General features: G+C 51.4%; 1 protein-coding gene across 7 annotated transcripts in view; it reads right to left on the bottom strand.

Annotated features, from left to right (window-relative positions):
• Window positions 1-11103: 11103 nt before the first annotated feature.
• mtcl3a (MTCL family member 3a) overlaps window positions 11104-24627 on the bottom strand; it is an 87141-nt gene continuing 73617 nt past the window's right edge. For 4 of the 7 annotated variants that reach the window (XM_072499235.1, XM_072499233.1, XM_072499231.1 and 1 more), the window contains 4 exons: window positions 23813-24151; window positions 23640-23719; window positions 21371-22793; window positions 11104-12005 (listed from right to left, as the gene is read on the bottom strand). In XM_072499235.1, coding sequence (XP_072355336.1) covers window positions 11823-12005; window positions 21371-22793; window positions 23640-23719; window positions 23813-24151 — 2025 coding nt within the window. In that variant the 3' untranslated portion in view covers window positions 11104-11822. Of the gene's footprint in view, window positions 12006-17871; window positions 17981-21370; window positions 22794-23639; window positions 23720-23812; window positions 24152-24627 lie in introns of all 7 variants that reach the window. The other 3 variants (XR_011940719.1, XM_072499232.1, XM_072499237.1) reach the window with 3 other exon arrangements.

Below are 24627 nucleotides of genomic sequence, written 5' to 3'. Positions count from 1 at the left end.
TGAGCCTCCCCATATCCCCCCTCCCCATATCCCCCCTCCCCCATATCCCCCCTCCCCCATATCCCCCCTCCCCCATATCCCCCCCTCCCCCATATCCCCTCTCCCCATATCCCCCCTCCCCATATCCCCCCTCCCCGTATCCCCACTCCCCCATATCCCCCCTCCCCCATATCCCCCTCCCCCATATCCCCCCTCCCCCATATCCCCCCTCCCCCATATCCCCCTCCCCCATCCCCCATATCCCCCCTCCCCCATATCCCCAAGTGAATCCAGCCCTAACCTTAACCTCTGCAATGCACGCGCAACCGATGGCGTGCATTCATATACCTGTCTAACACTGTTGCCTTTTACCCCTGCCACCAGCCCCCCCCCCCCCCCCCACAGGAGAAGCGCGCACACAACAATAGGGAGCATGTGAGGACTGGAGGAGGCCCCGCTGATGAGTGGCCACTGACCGTACACGAGGAAAGGGCCCTGGAACTGGCTGGCGGACCTGAGGACCGGGAGGTTGCTGATGCAGAGGTCGGGGGCCCACCAGCAAGTGAGCCACCACAACCCGTCCCCATATCCCCCCTCCCCTATATCCCCCTCCCCCGTATCACCTGATCACTGCCTGATGTCTAACCATGCATGCTTCATTGTGTATCGCAGGACCAAACGTCCAGGCATCCATCCCCGCAGAAGCACACCACCCGCAGGATGCCCCTCGGAGACCACGGGAGACGGAGAGACCCGGACCCTCCAGCATGCGACGCCCGCAGGATGCCCCTCGGAGACCACGGGAGACGGAGAGACCTGGACCCTCCAGCATGCGACGCCCGCAGGATGCCCCTCGCACACCACGGGAGACGGAGAGACCCGGACACTCCAGCATGCGACGCCCGCAGGATGGCCCTCGGAGACCACGGGAGACGGAGAGACCCGGACCCTCCAGCATGCGACGCCCGCAGGATGCCCCTCGCACACCACGGGAGACGGAGAGACCCGGACACTCCAGCATGCGACGCCCGCAGGATGCCCCTCGGAGACCACGGGAGACGGAGAGACCCGGACCCTCCAGCATGCGACGCCCGCAGGATGCCCCTCGCACACCACGGGAGACGGAGAGACCCGGACCCTCCAGCATGCGACGCCCGCAGGATGCCCCTCGCACACCACGGGAGATGGAGAGACCTGGAGCAACAGGGAGGCGACACCCCCGTCACGTGCGGGAGCGACCACCCAGCGATGAGGGGGGCAGCCACAGGCCCCCGTCACATCCAAGCCAGGACACCACTACCCAGGACACCACTACCCAGGACACCACTACCCAGGACACCACTACCCAGGACACCACTACCCAGGACACCCCTACCCGGGACAGCACTACCCAGGACACCCCTACCCGGGAAGACGAAATACCGGACAGTGACTCAGAGTGGATGGGTGGAGACGAACCCCCACCCCAAAGTGCCATGGAGTCAGAGTGGGACGAAGAGCACGACACAACGCCACTGCTGTCACCAACACTCTCCACCATCGCAGAAACACTCACCATGGTTGGGCACTTTAGTGATGAGGCGTCTGGTACACTCACTGGTGCGCACAACACAGCCGTCCCGGTACAGCAGGTGGAGGTAGGAGCAGCAGAGGGACCGGGCGGTCGGAGGGCAGCCCAGGCCAAGCGAACATCTGCCGCCCAGATGGATCCCGGGTTCCTGCAGTTACCACACCCACACATAGATCCGATGCAACCACCGACCCGGAGACGAGCGAAGAGGGTGACGGGCGGCTTGCGGCGGCTGCGGTCGCAGGTGGAGGAGTCCACCCGCGTCCAGGAGCTGGGAGTGGTCCCGGTCATGCGTGCCACCCAGGCTGACACCGCACGGGTGGCGTCCGCGGTGGAGGCAATGGTTGCGACGGTGTCAGACATGGGGAACGGTTTGCGAGGCCTGGGGCCTTCCGTGCAGGCGGCGTCTGTGGCCCAGGAAATGGCTGCCCTCTCACAGGAGGCCATGAGCCAGTGCCAGCGCCAGATGGCAGAGGCGCTCAATGCCATAGCCCAGTCTCTGCAGGCCATGGCCCAGTCTCAGCAGGCCATGGCCTAGTCTCTGCAGGCCATGGCCCAGTCTCAGCAGGCCATCGCTGAGGGCATCGGCGCCAGTGGCCATGTGCGAGCCGGCGTCGCACTGTCACAGACAGGGTTGGCCAACACCCTGGGCTCCATGGCTGCAAACCTGCAGACCCCTGTCGATACCAGCACGGGCCTCCAGGACTGGCAGCGCCAGATGTCGGGGGGGCATCGGATGGCCAGTCCGTTCGCATCCCCCACCCATGTAGAGGCCTGGGGGCCATCGGGCACCCCGAGGGAGGAGGAGGTGGTGTGGTCCGTCCCGGCTCCCCCTGTAGGGGAGGTCCCGGTACACCGCGACACCTCGGACTCCCCCCCTTCCTTCCCAGGTGCATCGGGTGGGCAACGGGCAGGACAGGCTGGCAGCTCGCCATCCCAGTCGCCCGGGCCGCAGCCTGGCCCATCTAGGCCAGGACGCCCCAGGAAACGGCCGCCAAAGGGATCCAGTGTCAGAGGGCAGGAATCACAGGAGTCCACCTCCAGTTCTGCTGTACCGTCTGGGGAACCACGTAGACGTAGTCAAAGGGCCCGTAAGGCCAAACAATTAGACACTGAGTAAGTTGGCATGGGTGCAGGGCACAGATGAGTTTTAGGGGCTAGGGCACGTGCATGAACTCCTTTGGTTATTAAAGTCAATGTTACACCTACCGAAGCTGCCTTTGTGCTCTGTCCAAAGTGTGCGGGCGTGTCATGTACGTTGAGCGCAAGTGTGTGTGTGAGGGGTGGTCTTACCTCAGCCCCAGGTGAGTCTGCCCCCTTCCCCCTGGGCCGCATCAACATCCCCCGGGCAGAGGACGGGACTGTGCGCTGCAGTGTCACAGCCGCATGCAGGGATGGTCCGGGTGGATGGTGGTACTGTGGCCATGGGTCAGACATAGTCCAACGATGTAGAGCCAGGAGCTCATCGCAGGGTGGGTTGTCATCATCCTCCATGGCCTGCGATAGACACGCGTCCACCCGCAACTGGGTGAGCCCGGCCCGTTGTGCCGCCGGTGGATCGGCAATGGGGGGGGGGTCGTGTGCATGCGGGTGGGGTGGGTGGGGTTGGGGATGGGGGTGAGGGTGCTGGGTGGGTGGATGGGTGGGGGGTGTGGGTGGTCGGCTGTTGCCATGGTGTGCGGTCTGTGGCCATACTACCTGATTCCCACGCCCATCTAGTCAGTGAAGCGGGCGTCTATCAGTCTGTCCCGTGCCCGCTGGGCCAGCCGGTAACGGTGGACAGCCACCCGCCTGTGTCTACCCCGTCTGCCCTGACCATTGCCCCCATCCCCCTCATCTGGGGAGGACTGTGCCTCTGCCTGCTGCTCCTCCACTCCGCCCTCCTCTGCCTGCGGCACATCGCCCCTCTGCTGGGCTATGTTGTGCAGGACGCAGCACACCACGATGCGGCCGACCCTATCTGACCGATACTGGAGGGCGCCCCCAGAGAGGTCCAGGCACCTGAAACGCATCTTCAGCACGCCAAAGCACCTCTCGATCACTCCCCTTGTCGCTACATGGGCATCATTGTAGCGGTTCTCCGCCTCATTGCGTGGCCTCCGTATAGGCGTCATCAGCCACGATCGCAATGGGTAGCCCCTGTCGCCCAGCAACCAGCCCCTCAGCCGGGGATGGCGTCCCTCGTACATGCCGGGGATGGATGACCGCGACAACACGAATGAGTCGTGTACACTGCCTGGGTGACGGGCGCAGACGTGCAGGATCATCATGCGGTGGTCGCAGACCACCTGTACGTTCATCGAATAGGTCCCCTTCCTATTAATGAACACGGCCCTGTTATCTGCAGGTGGCCGCACGGCGACGTGCATCCCATCGATCGCGCCCTGGACCATGGGGAACCCGGCCACGGCAGAGAAGCCCACGGCCCAGGCATCTTGGCTGGCCCGGTCCACGGGGAAGCGGATGTAGCGGTGCGCCATGGCATAAAGGGCATCTGTCACTACCCGGATGCACCGGTGCACCGATGTCTGCGATATGCCGGACAGGTCCCCACTCGGTGCCTGGAATGACCCCGTTGCATAAAAGTTCAGGGCCACCGTAACCTTGACGGACACGGGGAGAGGGTGTCCCCCGCCAGTGCCACGCGGTGACAGGTGTGCCAGCAGGTGGCAGATGTGTGCCACGGTTTCCCGGCTCATCCGGAGTCTCCTCCTGCATTCCCGGTCCGTGAGGTCCTGGTATGACTGCCGGGGCCGGTACACACGGGGCGCCCTCGGGTGCCTCCATTGCCGTGTGGCCGCGACGTCCTCCTCCCCCTCCTCGTCCTGTCGGTCAGGTGTCCCTCCAGCCTGGGCGGCTGCCGCCTGCCCCTCTGCGGCAGCCTGCACCGCCTCTCTGGCACGCTCCTCCTCCTCCTCCTCTTCATCCAGGGCAACATAGACATGAGCGGCTGCCACCACGGCGGCCAACATCGCTGGATGATCTGAAAACATGACGGCCTGGTGGGGGGGGAGGGGAACGACGACATGTCATCATTGCCCATATCCCCTCCTCCCCCCAGCCAGGTGGCATGGACCGCATGGGTCCAACTGTTGGAGGCTGGCACCTGGCCAGGTGGACCAACTCATTTGCCCTCCCATCACCCTCCTCGGCACGGACCCCCTCCCCAACCTCCACCCCAGCACGGACCACCTCCCCAACCTCCACCCCAGCACGGACCCCCTCCCCAACCTCCACCCCAGCACGGACCCCCTCCCCAACCTCCACCCCAGCACGGACCCCCTCCCCAACCTCCACCCCAGCACGGACCCCCTCCCCAACCTCCACCCCAGCACGGACCCCCTCCCCAACCTCCACCCCAGCACGGACCCCCCCCAACCCCCAACCTCCACCTCAGCACGGACCCCCCCCAACCCCCAACCTCCACCCCAGCACGGACCCCCCCCAACCCCCAACCTCCACCCCGGCACGGACCCCCCCCCAACCCCCAGCCTCCACCCCAGCACGGACCCCCTCCCCAACCTCCACCCCAGCACGGACCACCCCCAACCCCCAACCTCCACCCCAGCACAGACCCCCTCCCCAACCTCCACCCCAGCACGGACCCCCCCCAACCTCCACCCCAGCACGGACCCCCTCCCCAACCTCCACCCCAGCACGGACCCCCTCCCCAACCTCCACCCCAGCACAGACCCCCTCCCCAACCTCCACCCCAGCACGGACCCCCTCCCCAACCTCCACCCCAGCACGGACCCCCCCCCAACCCCCAACCTTCACCCCAGCACGGAACCCCCCCATCCCCCAACCTCCACCCCGGCACGGACCCCCTCCCCAACCTCCACCCCAGCACGGACCCCCCCCCAACCCCCAACATCCACTCCGACACGGACCCCCCCCAACCTCCACCCCGGCACGGACCCCCCCCAACCCCCAACCTCCACCCCGGCACGGACCCCCCCAACCCCCAACCCAGCACGGACCCCCCCCCAACCTCCACCCCGGCACGGACCCCCCCCAACCCCCAACCTCCACCCCGGCACGGACCCCCTCCCGGCACTCCCCCGGAGCCCAGCCTACTCTAACCACCCCCCCCCCCCCCCCCCGCCACACACACACACACACAAGCCGAGACACACCTCTCCTCACGCAATCAGTCTGCGGTCACGCCATTTCCTGCCCAGAGCCAACCCCCCAGGCCGTCACTCACCTCCTCGCTGGTCGGCGTGAGCCTGGAGCACCGGGTCACGCCGATGAAAAGGAGGTTTGATTCACGTCGACGATGACCGTTCACGTCGACGGGACTTCGGCCCATCCGGGAGGGAGAATATCGGCAGGCCGAAAATCGGCTGCCTTGCGCAGACCCGTGACATTCTCCGCGGCAGCGGCGCCATTAACGCCCCGCCGACTTTTCTCCCTTCGGAGACTTCGGCAGGGGCGGGATTCACGGCGGCCAACGGCTATTCTCCGACCCTCTGGCGGGTCGGAGAATGACGCCCCTGTTTCTGAGTGACTCTAATTGTTGGATGGGAGGTTGGGCAAGATGTAGGTGGGGGTTGGGGAAAATCCCAAGTCGTTGTCTGACTCTGACAGAACAGTGAGAAGCAAGTCCACGTGTACATGCAAAATGCCAAAATGAAAACCCTACAAAATGACTTTCCCCGCGACAGAAATCACCAGTTACATTCACCAGATTCTTCAGGTTCAGGAACATCACACTTTCTCGTGCGTCCACTGATCATTTCATAAATTCACTTTCAGTGAATTGTAAATATCAAAGCAAGAAACTAGGATCTGCAGCACCATTGTGCCGAAGTTTGGGTATTCGGGAATTGTATTGTAGGAAAGGCCAGCAAGCGCAAGGGAATTCAGGAAGTGACTTAATGTCAGAAAATGGGCAGAAACAGTTTCTGTCTTAAATATTTCCAGCCCTGCCAATACATTGGTATTTGCTATTCATGTTGACAACAAAAGTCTTGTTAAAATAATTTAAAATGTGATGCGTATCTGATTCAATGGGAGTTCATTTTTCCCTAGCCCACCTGACAGGGACTGACTAGTGGGCGGATAAGTGGAGCTGGGTCCACAAAAAGATCAGCCATGATCTTATTGAATGGCAGAGCAGGCTCGGGGGCCAGACAGCCCACTCCTGCTCTTAGTTCTTGTGACTTCATCGGATCAGTGGCCTTTTGATTTTACTTTCCATTGACTTGATTCCCTGAAAACAACCTGTGTGCCAGAATTAGAAGATGACTGGTATGCTAATCCTAATGGGGCCAACTTCATATCCAATGATGCTGACTGGTAATAATGAGATAGCTGCAGGATTACATCATTACAAACTCTTTATAGAATCATAGAATCCCTAGTGCAGGAGGCCATTCAGCCCATTGAGTCTACACAGCCCTTGGAAAGAGCACCCTACCAAGGCCCAAGCCCCCAGTCTACCCCCATACCTCCAGTCTACCGCACATAACCATGTGACACTATGGGGCAATTTAGCATGGCCAATCCACCTAATCTGCCCATCTTTGGACTGTGGGAGCAAGCCGCAGCACCCGAAGGAAACCCACTCGGGCATGGGGAGAAAGTACAAACTCTGCAGTCACCCGAGGCCAGAATTGAACCCAGGTCCCTAACCACTGCGCCACTGTACAATCTTGAATCTGATAATATTGGATGCTCAAATCTTAGCCACCTATGATAATTATCTTTATTGTCACAAGTAGGCTTACATTAACACTGCATCGAAGTTCTCGTGAAAAGCTCCTAGTCGCCACTTTCCGGAGCCTGTTCGGTGTCCAAGTTACCTAACAGCATGTCGTTCGGGACTTGTGGGAGGAAACCCACGCAGACATAGGGAGAACGTGCAGACTCCTCACAGACAGTGACCCAAGCTGGGAATCGAACCTGGGATCCTGGCGCTGTGAAGCAACAGTGCTACCAACTTTGCTACCGTGCTTCCCTATAGATGAGGTTTCTCTATCTTACCCTATGAAGCACTACTAAGCATAGTAGCTGTCAGAAATTATTTCCAATTTTAAAGTATAAAACCGTTTCAGAGTGCAACATATCAGACTTCTAACTTCCGATTTACATTTTTTTGTTGATTTAGCCATTTTGTCAGCCAATCCAACTCTACCTTTATAAGGGCAGCAAGGGAAAGGAGAAAAGCGTCATTTTAGTTAATTTTCAGAATGTATAGAAACCAATGAATAGGTAGGAAAAAGGCCAATTTAAATGTTTTGGGAAGGAATGGGGAAGAGTGCAAGGCAAGTAATATCTATTGGTTTAAAGCTGAAGCAGCCTTCTAATAAAATACAAGAGATATATCATCTGAAATAAGAATCTATAGGGACCATTAAAGTGAGGAAGAAAATATGAACTTGTTAGCAGTGGAAAAGTATATTCAGTCAAGGGTAGTACAATTGCATTATATGTTTATATTCATATATTGATATTCAAGCATTTCATAAATTCTAAATCCTTGCAGTCGTCAGTACAGCAGGAGACCTTCATACAAAAGTGTGTGAATCAAAGTGAAAGATGAAAACTGAGTGACACTCTGAGTTAGAAAACATTTTTCACTCTGATATCTTTGTTGGAAACTGCCCAGTTTGATGTGTTGAGTATTGGATTGGATTGGTTTGGATTTGTTTTATTGTCATATGTACCGAGGTACAGTGAAAAGTATTGTTCTGCAAACAGTCCAGACCATTCCATACATGAAAAAAACATAGGGCATATAGAGACATAGGCATCGGGTGAAGCACACGAGTGCAGTACTCAGTAGAGAAGATGTTTGAAGAGTTCAGATCAGTCCATACAAGGGTCATTCAGGAGTCTGGTAACAGTACGGAAGAAGCTTTTTTGAATATGTTAGTGCGTGCTCTCAAAATTTTGTATCTCCTACCCAATGGAAGACGTTGGAAGAGTGAATATCCTGGGTGGGAGGGGTCTTTGATTATGCCGACCGCTTTCTCAAGGCAGCGGGAGGTGTGGACAGTTAATGGATGGGAGGCGGGTTTGCATGATGGACTTAGTTTCTTAGTCTTGGGCCGAGCAGTTGCCATACTAGGCAGTGATGCAGCCAGGTAGGATGCTTTCTATGGTGCATCTGTAAAGATTGATGAGTCAATGTATCCTAAGTTTCCTGAGAAAGTATAGGCCCTGTTGTGCTTTCTTGGTTGTAGCGTCGATGTGAGTGGACCAGGACAGATTGTCGGTAATGTGCACACCTAGGAATTCGAAGCTGTCAACCAACTGGGCAGCACGGTAGCATAGTGGTTAGCACAGTTGCTACACAGCTCCAGGGTTCCAGGTTCGATACCCGGCTTGGGTCACTGTCTGTGCGGAGTCTGCACATTCTCCCCGTGTGTGCGTGGGTTTCCTTCGAGTGCTCCGGTTTCCCCCCACAGTCCAAAGATGTGCAGGTTAGGTGGATTGGCTACGATAAAATGCCCTTCGTGTCTAAAAAGGTTAGGTGGGGTTGCTGGGTTATGGGAATAGGGTGGAGCCGTAGACTTAAGTGGGGTGCTCTTTCCAAGGGCCGGTGCAGATTTGATGGGTTAAATGGCCTCCTTCTGCACTGGAAATTCTATGACTCCCCACCTCGGCACCATTGATGCAGACAGGGGTGTGTACGATACTTTGCTTCCTGAAGTCAATGACCAGCTCCTTAGTTTTGCTGACATTGAGGGAGAGATTGTTGCCGTTATGCCACTCCACTACCTTCTCTATCTCCCTCCTGTACTCTGACTCGTCGTTGTTCGAGAACCAACCTACTATGATTGTGTCATCAGCAAACTTGTTGATGGAGTTGGAGCCACATTTTGCCAGTCATGTGTATAGGGAGTACAGTAAGAGGTTATGTATGCAGCCTTGCGAGGCCCCGGTATTGAGGACTATCATGGAGGTGTTGTTGTTTATCCTTACTGATGGTGGTCTATGGGTCAGGATGTCAAGGAGCCAGTTGCATAGGGAGGAGCCAAGTCCTAGGTTTTGGAGCTTTGATATGAGCTTGGCTGGGATTATGATGTTGAAGACGGAACTGTAGCCAGTGAATAGGAGTCTGCTGTCAGAGTCCTTGTTGTTCAGATGCTCCAGGGATGAGTGTAGGACCAGGGAGATGGCGCCTTCTGTGGACCATAGATTATCATAGAATTTACAGTGCAGAAGGAGGCCACCCGGCCCATCGAGTCTGCACCGGCTCCTGGAAAGAGCACCCTATCCACACAACCCAGCAACCCCACGCCAACACTAAGGGCAATTGTGGACACTAAGGGCAATTTATCATGGTCAATCCACCTAACCTGCACATCTTTGGACTGTGGGAGGAAACCGGAGCACCCGGAGGAAACCCACGCACACACGGGGAGGACGTGCAGACTCCGCACAGACAGTGACCCAAGCCGGAATCGAACCTGGGACCCTGGAGCTGTGAAGCAATTGTGCTATCCACAATGCTACCATGCTGCCCCAGTTGTGGCAGTGTGCGAATTGTAGTGGATCAAGGCATTCTGGGAGTATAGAGTTGATGTGTCTCATGACCAACCTCTCAAAGCACTTCACAATGATCGAGGTCAAGGCCACAGGGCGGTAGCCATTGAGACGCGTTGCCTGTTTCTTCTTTGGCATCGGTATGATGGTGGTCTTCTTGAAACAGGTGGGTTTCTTGGTAACATTGGTGCAAATGTGCCACGAACAAAGCAAATTTGGTTAGTCTCAATCTAATTCTTCCATGCAAGATAATAATAATAATAATCGCTTATTGTCACAAGTAGGCTTCAATGCAGTTACTGTGAAAAGCTCCTAGGTGCCTGTTCGGGGAGGCCGGTACGGGAATTGAACCCGCGCTGCTGGACATTGTTCTGCATTACACCCCAACTGTTTAGCCCTCTGTGCTAAGATCACAGAATTTTTTTTTAAATCCCAGGGTTAACTGTGCAATTGTACTCATAGAATCCCTATAGTGCGGAAGGAGGCCATTTGGCCCATTGGGTCTACATCTACCCTCCAAAAGAGCACCTAACCTAGGCCCAAACCCCCACCCCATCCCCGAAAACCCACATAGGGGTAATTTAACTCAAAAAGCCTGGGGTGGAATTTTCCAGCTCTAGGACGGAATTTTCCAGCTCTTCCCACTGGCGGGATCCTCTGACCCTGTCGATAGCAACCGCCAACTGCGGATTTCCCAGAAGCAGAGGATGTGAACAATGAAAAAGCCCGGAAGCAGAGGATGCAAACAATGAAAAAGCACGTCGACAGCAACAGGACCAGAGATCCTGCCGTCAGCCATGGCGAGCCACCTCAGTTGCCGTAAAACATGTTGCAGGGGTGTCTTTCGGTTTGCACTGAAGTACGCTACAAGTGGAAAGCAAAAAGGTGCTGATCAGAGTGACAAATCTGACATCCTTGGATAATTTGCCATCTCAGGCTTTGGATAATTTGCTGTCGTGACTAGAAGGCCAATTTTACTAAAGTTTGTTCCCAGCAGGAAGTACATTTCAGGGAGCCACAAGAACTATTATAGGATAATTGAAAATTCAACTGCAGAATTATAATATAAAATCTTAAATACCTGATCTACAGTCAGTTTTATTTTTAATATTGTACATTTGCTTTTTTTACATTTGGGAATAGAACGACATTTTGTTCTTCAAAGTGCCTTAAATGAGTATTAATGTTAAGACACATTTAAAATGAAGTAATGAGATTGTCTCATTGCTCTTCTATACTTCCACATGTCATAATGGGAAAAAAAAGACCTGTTCGGAAGGAAGCTTGTTCCTGATCATAAACAAGTAATATAGATGTTAAATGTTGTCTAAATGCCCACAGACATTGCTGCAAGTTTCAACTACACATGCATATACAAACACATTAGCATGCAAATAATTGAGCTTTCTGCTCCTCATAAAGTACAGCTGATATACAAGTTTACAACAAAATACAGAATTGTACAGTAAACGTTGCAAAATAAACATTCACTTATTTAACTGATAAATACACATTGTAAAATAATCAATTTGTAAAATAATCAATTTGTAATGGCATAATTTAATTTTTACAGATATGCAAAGTGTGTAGGTTCATACGGTCAATGCAAGTACTGGAGACTAGCAATCATAATTTTAACAAACCTTTCCTTCTGAAGCCATGTGGAGATCAGGTGTAGGATGCTTGCTGTGTAATGTTTTATAGGATTAAAATGTACTATCATTTAAGAAAGTCAGTGTGCAGATGAAGCATAATCTGCGCAGTGCACTTGAAAATGTTATATGATCGAAGTTTTTATATCAAAAAAGAAAGCTTGTCCGTGTTTTTGTGCAGCTCTGTTATGTACAGCTGATGCAGATGATGATCTTGTTGCCCATCGTGATGGTAAGCGGCGGTTCTGTGGTGTTGCAGGTCGTGAAAAGCTCATCCCATTCAATCTCATTGTCACAGGTGGCAAGGTCTAAAATAAAGATGTTTTGGAAGGCATGATGAAGAGTTTACTGCAATCCTACAACATCCAGTATCATATTATAAAATCTGATATAACACTATTAATATGACATTTGATATAGTACACCATGGCAAATTTATAAAAACATTGATTAAGCTCCACTTACAGTACTGTATGTAGTTACCAACACTCATTACAGTAGGGGCACTGCAGCCATAGGAAGTATACAGTATATATTCACCAAGCAAGGTATGGAAAGCTACTGTTAGGAAAGACTTAAGGTGCTGAAAATATTTCCACTGGAACATAAAGTTTATAAAATCATAGAAAATGCTGTACAGTCGCAGCAGGTTTGACAGCATCTGTTGCGAGAGAAGGGAGCTAATGTTTTAGGTCCGGGGCCCTGGCCACTGGAGTCAACAGCTATCCACCCCGTGGGCTGCATGCGCCCGAATGTCTAATGCTATACGTTTTCTGGTCAACCCCCCACCCCACCGGAGAAGAATGCACACAGCCACTGACAGAGGGAGAAGACTGAGGGAGACCATAGGACATTTGGCCCGACCACAGCGGAAACTGGACATGTTGGTGGAGTCGGAGAAAGGGCAGTCGCCGGGGCAGAGGTCGGCAACGAGCGAGGAAGTGAGATCTCGTTGAGTTGCAGTCCCCCATGGCACATGTGCCACATCCCCACACCCACCACCACCGCACACTACCCACAGACCCCCGCCCCACCACCACTGTCCCCATTGCACACACACACTGCTCCCCCCACACACCCCTCAAGCTGCAATGCAATGATGTGTCTTGTATTGTAGCAGTTGCTGGTGATGAGGCGGGCCCTTCTGATGTCCCGCACACCGGACCCCAACACAACCACACCCCCAGGTGTCTGGTTTCATTCATGGATCAACATGTCCATGGCCTGCGACAATCTTTGCAGGTTGTGGGGAGGCCCAGGACAGGACTACCCTATCACAGGCAGCCATGTACCAGAGCCACCTGGACATTGCAACGGCACTCCAGAAAATTGGCCAGTCACAGCGGGCCATGGCTGAGTGTCGGCAGCATTGTCCAGGCGCTGGCCGATGTGGCACAGACACTGAGCGAGGTGGCCCAGTCCCAGGGGGTGATGGCTCAGTCACTAGCTGATGTGACACAGACCCAGAAAGTACTGGCACAGTCACTGGGTGATGTGGCACAGTCCCAGACGGAGGTGTGCTCCAAGGCCCTGAACATGCAGACCCTGATCGAGACAAGAGCGGACCTCCAGAACTGACAGCGCCAGGTGGCATGGGAGACTCGGGGTTAGCTCCACTCGCATCTCCCTGTCCCCTGAAGTAGCCCAGGGGCCACCAGGCACCCCGAGGGAGGGGGGGGGGGTTAGGGGACCATGCTGGTGACTCCCACAAGGGAGATGCTGGAATACTCCCCTCCTGTCCCTAGCGCATCACATGGGCAGCGGCCAGAAGAAGGCGGCACCACACCACCTAAGACCATAAGACATAGGAGCAGGATAAGGCCACTTGACCCATCGAGTCTGTTTCTGCCATTCAATCATGGCTCATTTTTCTCATCCCCATTCTCCTGCCTTCTCCACATAGGTTTATTGATCAAGAACCTATTTATCTCTGTCTTTTTCCAAGAACCTATCTATCTCTGTCTTTTTCCAAGAACCTATCTATCTCTGTCTTTTTCTTTATAAATTTAGAGTATCCAATTCATTTTTTCCAATTAAAGGGCAATTTAGCGTGGCCAAACCACCTACACTGCACATCTTTTGGGTTGCGGGAGCGAAACCCACCCAAACACGGGGAGAATGTGCAAACTCTACACGAACAGTGACCCAGAGCCGGGATCGAACTTGGGACCTCGGCACCGTGAGGCAACAGGGCTAACCCAATGCGCCACCGTGCTGCCCATACTATCTCTGTCTTAGAGACCCTCAGTGATTTGGCCTCCGCAGCCTTCTGCGGCAAAGAGTTCCACAGATTCACCACCCTCTGGCTGATGAAATTCCGTCTCATCTCGGTTTTAAAGGATCGTCCCTTTAGTTTAAGATTGTGCCCTCTGGTTCTAGTTTTTCCTCCAAGTGGAAACATCCTCTCCACGTTCACTCTTTCCAGGCCACGCAATATCCTGTAAGTTTCAATAAGATCGCCCATCATCCTTCTAAACTCCAACGAGTACAGACCCAGAGTCCTTAACTGTTCTTCATATGACAAGCTGTTCATTCCAGGGATCATTCTTGTGAACCTCCTCTGGACCCTTTCCAAGGACAGAAAATCCTTCCTTAGATACGGGGCCCAAAACTGCTCACAATACTCCAAATGGGGTCTGACCAGAGCCTTGTACTGCCTCAGAAGTACATCCCTGGTCTTGTATTCTAGCCCTCTCGACATGAATGCTAACATTGCATTTGGCTCCCTAACTGCCGACTGAACCTGCACGTTAACCTTAAGAGAATCTTGAACAAGGACTCCCAAGTCCCTCTGTGCTTCTGATTTCCTAAGCATTTCCCCATATTGAAAATAGTTAATGCCTCTATTCCTCTTTCCAAAGTGCATACCTCACACTTTTTCATATTGTATTCCATCTGCCATTTCTTTGCCCATTTTCCTAGCCTGTCCAAATCCTTCTGCAGCCCCCCCTGCTTCCTCAATACTCTACAGGTCTTTGTATCCTCTATAAACTTAGCAACAGTGCCTTCAGTTCCTTCTTCCAGATGATTAATGTATATTGTGAAAAGTTGTGGTCCCAGCACAGACCCGAGGCACAAGACAAATCACCGGCTGCCATTCTGACAAAGACCCCTTTATCTCCACTCTGCCTTCTGCCAGTCAGCCAATCCTCTATCCATGCCAGAATCTTAACTTTAACACCATGGGCTCTTAACTTATTTAACAGTCTCCTGTGCGGCACATTGGCAAAGGCCTTCTGGAAATCTAAATAAATGACATTCACAGATTCTCCTTGGTCTAACTTCCTTGTTACCTCTTCATGGAACCGAACAGATTGGTCAGACATGACCCCCCCCCCACGCCCTGACGAAGCAGTGCTGACTCGGTCCTATTTTATCATGCACTTCACAATCTCATCTTTATTAATGGACTCTAAAATCTTACCAATGACCGAAGTCAGGCTAACCGGACTATAATTTCCCGTCTTCTGCCTCCCTCTCTTCTTGAACAGTGGTGTTACATTAACCACTTTCCAGTCCTCTGGGACCCTCCCTGCCTCCAGTGATTCGTGAAATATCACCGCCAAAGCCGCCGCAATCTCCTCAGCTATCTCTTTTAGAACCCTGGGGTGTAGTCCATCTGGTCCAGGTGATTTATCCACCTTCAGACCTTTCAGTTTCCCCAGAACCTTCTCCTTAGTGATGGCCATTACACTCACCTCTGCCCCCTGATTCTCCTGGAGCTCTGGCATCTCACTGGTGTCTTCCACCATGAAGGCCATGAAGGCTGATGCAAAGTAACTATTCAGTTCCTCTGCGCTTTTGTTTTCCTGTTATTACTTATCCAGCCTCATTTTCCGGTGATTCAATGTTTATTTTTGCCTCTCTCTTACCTTGTATATATTGAAAAAAACTCTTCCTATCTTCTTTTATATTACTAGCTAGCTTGCACTCATATTTCATCTTTCCCCCATTATTGCTTTTTTAGTTGTCCTCTGCTCACTTTTAAAGGCATCCCAATCCTCTGGCTTCCCACTAATCGTCGCCATTTTATATGCTTTTTCTTTTACTTTCATGCTGTCCTCGACTGCCCTCGTCAGTCATGGATGCCTCATCCTCCCTTGAGCATGTTTCCTCCTCCTGGTGATGAATTTCTGTTGTAATTCCCTAATAACCCCCTAAACTCTTGCCATTGCTTTTCCACTGTCTTCCTTGCTAGGCTCTTTTTCCAATCAACTCTGGCCAGTTAGTCCTTCATGTCTCCGTAGTTACCCTTATTTAATTGTAATACTGTTACATCTGATTGCAGCTTCTCCCTGTCAAACTGCAGGGTAAATTCTATCATATTGTGGTTACTATTCCCAAAGGGTTCCTTCACCTTAAGTTCTCTAATCAAGTCTGCCTCATTACACATCACCAAATCCAGAATTGCCTGTTCCTAGTATGCTCTGTCACAAGCTGCTCCAAAAAAACATCTCTTAGACATTCCACAAATTCCTTTCCTTCGGACCCATTACCAACCTGATTTTCCCCAGTCCACCTGCATAATAAAGTCCCTCATGTTTTTTGTAATGTTTACATGCCTTCTCTATCTCCTGATTTATTTTATTTTCTGGCCCACATCCTGACTACTGCTAGGGGGGCCTGTGCATAAATCCCATCAGGGTCTTTTAACCTTTGCGATTCCTCAACTTTACCCACTGAGATTCTATGCCTTCTGATCCTATATCCTCCTTGCTATTGATTTAACTTCATTCCTTACTAACAATGCAACCCCGCCCTCTTTGCCCATCTTTCGATAGGACACATATCCTTGTATATTTAGATCCCAGCCCTGATCCCCTTTGCAGCCACATCTCTGTGATGCCCACAACATCTTACCGGCCAATTTTCAATGCGCACAACAAGCTCATTTACCTTGTTCCGTATTTAGGTACAACACAATCAGTCCTGCATTGACCACCTCCCTTCTCACACTTGTCACCTTTTTTCTTTTGCATGAGGGTGATGTTGTTCTTTTATTTTTGTTCTTTATTTCTCCTTCAGTTATTACACCTTCTAAGCTAACGCTCTGGTTTCCCCCTGGCCATACTAGTTTAAATCATCCCGAGTGACTCTAGCAAACCTTCCAGCCATTATATTGGTCCAGTTTAGATGCAACCTGTCCTTCTTGTTCAGGTCCCACTTGCCCCGGAGGACATCCCAATGATTCAGAAATCTGTAACCCTCCCTCCTACCTCACCAGTTTAGCCACGTATTTAGCTGCACTGTCCTCTTATTTCTAGCCTCACTGGCACGTGGCACTGGGAGTAATCCTGAGATTACAATCCTAGAAATCCTGCTTTTTAGCTTACTGCCTAACTACCTGAATTACTTAGTTCCTGCCTATGGAGTTAGTACCTATGTGTACTACGACCTCTAGCTTTTCACCCTCCTCCTTCAGGATGTCCTGTGTTCGTTTAGAGACATCCTTGACCCTGGCACCACGGAGGCAACATACCATCCTGGAGTCTCTTTCTTGTACATAGAAGCGCTTATCTATGTCCCTTACTATAGAGTCTCCTCTAACTATCGCTCTCCTGCACTTTGCCCTGCTCGCTGAGAAACAGAGCCAGTTGTGGTGCCACTTCTCTGGCTGCTGTTGTTCTCCCCTGAAAGGTTATCCCTCCCCCAACACTATCTGAAATGGTATACCTGTTAGAGAGGGGGACAGCTACAGGGGATTCCTGCACTCCTGCCTGCCCTTTCTAGTGGTCACCCATCTGTCTGCCTGCACCTTGGGTGTGACCACATCTCTATAACTCCTATCTATAACACTTTCCGCCACCTCCATGCTCCTAAGTGCATCCAACTGCTGCTCCAACTGAACCATGCAGACGGTGAGGAGCTGCCATTGGTTACACTTCCTGCAGACTTAGTCAACCGGAACGCTGGAAGCGTCACGGATCTCCCACATCTCACAGTTAGAGCACTGCACCTCGCAGAGTAACATTTATGCACTAGTTAATTCATTCAAAATAAATATTAGATTAAGTTACAATTAACGATATGGCCCTGGCGTGAGATTTTTACTGCAAAATTAAATGTTAAATACGAATCTCTGCCCTCAGGTTTAGTTACTCCTCTACCTAGTTAATGAATTAGTTTTAATTATTTTTTGAATGTTTTTCTTTTCAAATTTAACAGATTCCCTACCAGCCAATCAGGTCAGAGCTTTACTGTGATATATCTTCAGTTTTTCCCTCCACAATTTGAAACGGTCTTTATATCACTTACGTTCCCAGGATGCTCTCTGGATCTCTCCCTGCAGATTAACAATTACAAAGTCAGAAAAAAGGTGGGGGCAGCTCCAGCTAACTAGACCACTAAACTTTTAACTGAAAAACAGGAAAATTAAATTCACCACTTACCTCTTTAATTGCCTCACTGCTCCAAATTACCAAGTTTCAATTCTCACTCAGGCGGTCTCTAACTTCACATGCGCAAAGTTTACTGGGACACCTGAGCAGCAGCTGAGCCCATCCAGGCCAGGTCACCCCGGAAGACTATCACCAAACTGAGATCGAGGTCACTAGGCAGGAATCGCAGCAGGTCGCCTCCACTCCTGATGTACCATCTGTGGATCCACCGAGGCATAGCACTATGGCCTGCACGGGTGCAGGGCACTGTATACCGTTAGAGACTAGGGCACAAACCTGTATATATCTGTTCACATTAAACACCTGTGCACAACGTAACAACCTGCCTTGGTGCTCTGTCAGATGGGTGTGAGGGGTGGGCTGGCTGGACGTTGTGGGTGGGCTTGGCCTAGGGATTGCAGCTCAGCCAGCGCTCACCGCTCCAGTGCCCCTTCCTCCCCCACCCTCACCAGTTCCCCTAGTCACCCCAGGGGTTTGATGGCACGGTGTGATGGAATGGCCAGCTCGCCTGCAGGGATCACCCAGGTGGACAGCAGAAAGTGCTACCGTGGGCAGGAGTCAGACATTGCCGAACGTTGCGGAACACTAGAGCTCTCCCAGAGCGAGTTGTCATCATCTTCCATCTCATGGGACAGAGTCAATTTAACTGCCAACCCAGAACCCACGCCCGTAGTGAGGCAGGTAGGAATCACAAAGTAGGTTTCAAGGGATGGGCGAGGGAGGGGGGGGGCGCAGGGAGAGTGTTCATGGGAGGGGACAACTGGTGGGGTGTGGTCCATGCCCCTGTCCACACCCCCTAGTCGATGAACCTGGAGGCGATCAGAGCGTTACGTGCAAATCAACCCTGGCACACTAGCTGTGCGGCCGCTGTGCCTGCCTGGCCCCACGCCCTGCCTACCCCCTCATCCTCCTCATCGGACGAGGACTACCATTCATCCTCCTCCTCCAGCACGTTGCCCCTCTGCTGAACAATGTTGTGGAGGACGCAGCAGGCCACCGCAATGTGGGAGACTCTCCAGCGCTATACTGGAGGGTCCTTCCAGAGCAGTCCAGGCACCTGAACTGCATCTTCAGGAGGCCGAAGTGGCGCTCGATCATGCCCCGGCCACTACATGGCCTGTTGGTCTCCCCATCAGTGTGTGGCCTCCAGGTAGACGTCATCAGCCACGACCGCAGGAGCTAAAAACCGAGCCGGTGGTGCGCCTTGAAGAGGCCAGGAAACGTTAAGTGTGCCAAGATGAAGGCGTTGTTCACATTGCCTGGGTATCAGGTGCAGATGTGCATGGTGTGCATCGCATGGTTACACACCAGCTGTACATTCATCGAATGGAACCCCTTTCAGTTTGTGAAGACTGGCCTGTTTTCTGCAGGTGCCCATAGGGCAACGTGCATCCCGTCGATCAGCCGCTGGACCTGGCTTATCTTGTCGATGGTGGCAAACCCCACTGCCCAGGCATCCTGGTGGCCTCAGTCCACACTGAAGTGGATGTATGGTGCCAACTAGGCATATAGGGCCTCCATGATGGCATGGATACACTTGTACACTGAACTTTGAGAGATCCTGACAGGTCCCCATTCAGCACCTGGAAGGGTCCTGTGGTGTAAAGATTCAGGGTGACCGTGATCTTGATGGCACCAGGAGCGGGTGTCCTCCCCCATTCCCCTCTGGTGCCAGGTGCGCCATGACCTGGCAGATATGTTGCACTGTTCCCCTGCTCAGCCAGAGTCTTCGACAGTATGCCCGGTCCAGCAGGTCCTTGAATGACAGGTGCTGCCGGTAGACACTAGGCACCTCCCCCTCCTCGGCCTGTTGGGCTGCCGGCTCTCCATCCTCACCGGCTACCTCCTGTTCCTCTGGAGCAGTCGCCGCTGCTGCTGCGTCCTCTTCCTCGAGCTGCTCCAGCTGTATGGCTGCAGTGCATCCCCCAGGGCTGTGGCGGCAAGGTGGAAGGCCACATGAATGAAAATGAAAATCACTTATTATCACAAAGTAGGCTTCAAATGAAGTTACTGTGAAAAGCCCCTAGTTGCCATATTCCGGCACCTGTTTGGGGAGGCTGGTACGGGAATTGAACCATGCTGCTGGCCTGCCTTGGTCTGCTTACAAAGCCAGCGATTTAGCCCTGTGCTAAATCAGCCTCATTGCTGTTTGAATTCCAATATCCATTGTATGCAGGAGTGAAAGGTTGACATGTTAGCATGGTGCATACCCCCGTATCCAACCAGGTCCAACGGGGTACACCGTTTGCACTGCGAACTCTGTTCCGCATGTTCTCCCCCTCCATCCCCATCTCCGCACCACGGGCCCCATCACTACCTGGTACCGTGAGGTCCTCTGGCCCTGGCGCACATCTCTGCTGCCAGGGGTACCGTCGGCTGGCACTTTCCATGCCAGCGGTACACTCTGCGGACCCAGTCTGATGCCCCCCTGTAGAAGCTACTGTGGGCTTGCCCTTGGGTGGGCCACGTGAAGCCCTGCAGGTTGGGGGGCATGGCAGAGGGCGGGGTGCGGAGGTGGAAGGTGGATGCTGGGGTCCGGAGAGTCGTGGCATGGGGGCACCCAAACGGCCGGTGTCACTCTGCAGTACCACGGGCCAGGGTGGGTGGTCAGTGGGGTGCACAGCAGGATGGCTGCCTTGCAGGCCGCAGCAATGGCGGTCCATGCTTGGACAACCCTGTCCCGTGGTGGACCACCCCAGCTCCACGGTCCGCCCCTGGTCACACCACCACCCCCCACCCCCAAGCCAGTCCGGCCAGTGTCAGGACCGGCAACCTGTGATGAAGCCTCTGCGTGTCCTACCTCCTTTCTCTCCCTCATCACTGCGCCTGTTTCACTATTTTTAAACGCACAAGTGAACCTCACCATCAGGAAATCCCCCCGGCCGAGGCAGAGCATCGCGGAGGCCCCAGAGAATTCCGGATCAGGCTCACTAATGATATGCCAACGTTGTTTACTGTATGTGCAGAGTAGAACGCATTGACGCCACTTTCGAGGCACCGGAGAATTGCGTGAACCTGGTGCCGGCCACGGTTTTGGTGTCACGACTGATTTCCCGCCCAATCGCCTTTTCCGATATAGTGTCGGCAGACAGAGAATTCCGCCCAATATATTTAGAGGTTGAGAACAGACACCTGCCTCCCATGTTGACCAGAGAGAAGAACAGGTTTAAAATTAGAAGAGCAACATTAACAATTACTATAGATAATTACAGCTAGAAAACTTTGCTGTGTATTATCAAATATAATTTGTGCAGCTTAAGCTAAGTTTTGCTTACCACAGGTAATGAAGCTTGCTGCCCTGAGACACATCGGGACAGTCCTGATGTTTTCATTATCTCTTGTTTGTCTTGATCCTGGTGAAGTATTCGAAAAAGGTGAGTGATCCTATTTGCATTTTCATGCAAGGATCCAGAATGAGATGTCTGTGGCTTTGTTCTGCCATCAGCACAATTGGCAACCTTTTTCTCTACATGAAAGGAAGGACTTGCCGGTCTTTCGTTGTTTCTCAACATTGTTTGGACAATATCAAAATTGGACCTTGCGAACGATGGCAGCTTTGGACTGGAAAAATTATTCGGAATCAAGTCAACCTTGTCAAATATGTGGCTTTTGTCACTTTCAGCAATCCAACCGGGGAATCCGCAGCTATGCTTATCCTGTCCTGCTATTTTTGTGTTCATGACGTACGGTGAAACATAAGGTCTAAAAGCTGAACCAGAACACTGTGAAGAAAATTGTTTGTCATGAACGTTCCCTGCAGAGTGAAGTGAGAAGCTAGGTTGTGGGTAGGTAACAGTCTCATTCTGTGCCATTTCCACTGATTTTCCATATACAGCAGGAGCACATCTTTCAGTGTTTAAACCAGCTCTGCTGAAGGTACCAGTTTGTGTTGATGGTACACCTAATTCAGACTGCACAAACACACCGCTGGTACTGCAAACCCCTGTTGCTGATGAAGAGCTTGGAAAGTTACACTCAGTTGGATTACATTTGGGAGACAGAGGTTTTCTTTGCCTAAGTCCACCATTGGAGTTTCCATCCAGCCTCTGCTCTGGTGTTGGTAACATTATGTTCTTATCAGAAGAAAATGTTTTACCTGCTGAATCAAAATAATTGTTTCCAGTTCTGAAGCCACATGACCACCTACTGTGGTTATTGTTTTTATTGCATTGAAGTCGCACGTCACATTTAATTTGTGGTGTTAAAGGCTCAAAATATCTTCCACCTATTAATGACTTCTGTTCATTTTCCTGCAATGAGGCTTCATATTTTCTCAGGACGCAAGGGTGATTGCAACTCTTGTTCACCACATGATTTCCTGTTGTGCAGTTACTGTTACCTTCCTTCCCAGCATCTTCGTGATCCAGCGGAAACATTGAAAATGAATTTGCAAGGTACCAAGATGATGTCCTTGGTGGAACTGGTGGAGCTTTTTTCCCTGAGGAAGATGTATCATTTCGGCCAGCACCTCCTGATTTTGCAGGAGAAATTCCATGCCCATCCCCTTTGGAGTGATTCCAGTTTTTCTCATTATGTAGCTCTTTAGAGCATTTTTGATATTCTGAAAGTGTAGGGCTTAATGCTTTAAATATATCATTTGAAATGCAGCTATCCTCATCTGAGAAGCTTTCATCTCTTAAAAGTGTATTTTCATTTTGTTTCTCTTTACATTCTTGCCGATGTGAGACTGATTTTGTTCTGGTTCAAAAAAAACATAAATTATATGATCAATGTGATTGATAAGTATAAAATAATTCCTCTTTTTTTCCTCTGAATAATTCGGTTTGATAGGACATTGTGGCTTCCCTGCTAGTTTAACCTGGTAGGGAATGGAACCTGGTCTTGAGGAGGCCCTAAGCGTTTTTTTTTTTTTCTTTGAACTTTCTTTGTAGGCTCCGGAGCTGCAGAAGTGATTTTCCCGTTCATAGAAAGAAAACTGGCTGAGGCTACTGACCTCGTCCCCCAACTGTGATGCCCTCCTGAACCCCCATTTAGCTAAGCATGGACTCAGTCCTTTGAGCCCATTGCAGCAGCCTTCTGCCACTTGACATCTTGCACTTGCCTGCCAGCCAGCTGCTGGTTTGAGAGGACACTGACGGTGGCATAAGCAGATTAGGAACAGGACTTTAAAGCTTGAAGACATTACTATGTAGAAGTCAGAATCATCTGTCTCTCAACCCGAGCTATAATAGGCTCTATAGTTGGATGGAAATAAGAGATAGCGTCCCTACTTCCCCCCCACCCCCCCCCCACCACCCTGCCCAAGTTAATGCCAGCCCATTATGGTACATTGCACTGATGTAGTATTCCATCTAAAGTGACTCCTTTCAAAGTGCAGGCTTGGTTCGAGTCAACTTCTTGTAGGACATAAAACATATCCCAGCCTATCCTTTAGTACATTGCACTTGGGCAGAAACGCCTGAAGAGATGATTCAGTCCAGTTCTGCCCATGAAATATTCTTTCTAATCTCTTTTTCTCCTTGATATTTTAAACTGCACACTGAATAAGAATTACAACTTAAAATGTTTCTGATAAATTGATACCTTCTGTGGCTCACTTTTTTCTGTACGTCCTCTTGGTAACTGCACAATTCTTCACTTACTTTTGCTATTTCTTGTAAAGCCTGTGAAAATGACAAGGTAAGCTGTAAGATGCAGGTGCCCAAATGTCAACAAAATGGCGCTTGACACACTGTAATTTACGGAATTGGACTTACTGCATTCAGAGCACTGGCGAATTTCTTTTTATCATTCTGTACATTTCCCATATTTTGGCTGCCATCACCTTCCTCTAAACTTTCAAGTGATAATTCCTCAATAAACAATGAATCACTTGCACTCTTTCCTATGCCTTGATCGGTATCATTTAAAATAACATCTTCCATCCCTGCACCATAGGTCTTTGTACTGTTCATACAATTCTGGTCTTGTGCCTCATTGCATTCAGGACTGGAGGTATGTAAATTAAGAAGTACCCAATCATCTCTTGTGTTTTGTCTTTGTCTCTGTCCATTCAATTTGCACTCTTGTCTTGAATTTACATCCCAATAAATCTGCTGTTCAAAAACAAAAATTATTTGGTTGATACAATATGTATTGTTTCAACAGGTACAATAACATTTATTATTCAATAATTCTCAAATGGAACTAGAATGATCACAAGGCACCCTGCTCATGCTCAGTTCATTCACCATTATGGATTAGGTGATGTGGTTGGTTGAAATAAAGTCCTTTCACTTCCAGAGGTTGAGTCCGGAGTAGATCAAAAACAAAATGCGATGCAGTCACCATTCATCAGCAACCTAATTGAACCAGCCACTCAAATACTGTGGCATCAAGAATAAGTCAGAGGCTGGTAATTCTTGGGTGAGTAACTCACCTCTTGCCTCCTCAAAGCCTGTCCACCATTGACAAGGGCACAAGTCAAGAGTGAATTACTTGGCTGGAAGGGTTCAACTGCAACAACATTCAAAATGATTATCCAGGACAAATCAGCCTACCCAAATTAAGCACCCCATCCATTATCTTAAAC

This window comes from Scyliorhinus torazame, chromosome 4 (assembly GCF_047496885.1).
Source record: "Scyliorhinus torazame isolate Kashiwa2021f chromosome 4, sScyTor2.1, whole genome shotgun sequence".
Taxonomy (NCBI): Eukaryota; Metazoa; Chordata; class Chondrichthyes; order Carcharhiniformes; family Scyliorhinidae; genus Scyliorhinus; species Scyliorhinus torazame.
The sequence above is the reverse complement of the archived record's forward strand: the minus strand, read 5'-3'. Positions and strand labels throughout refer to the sequence as shown.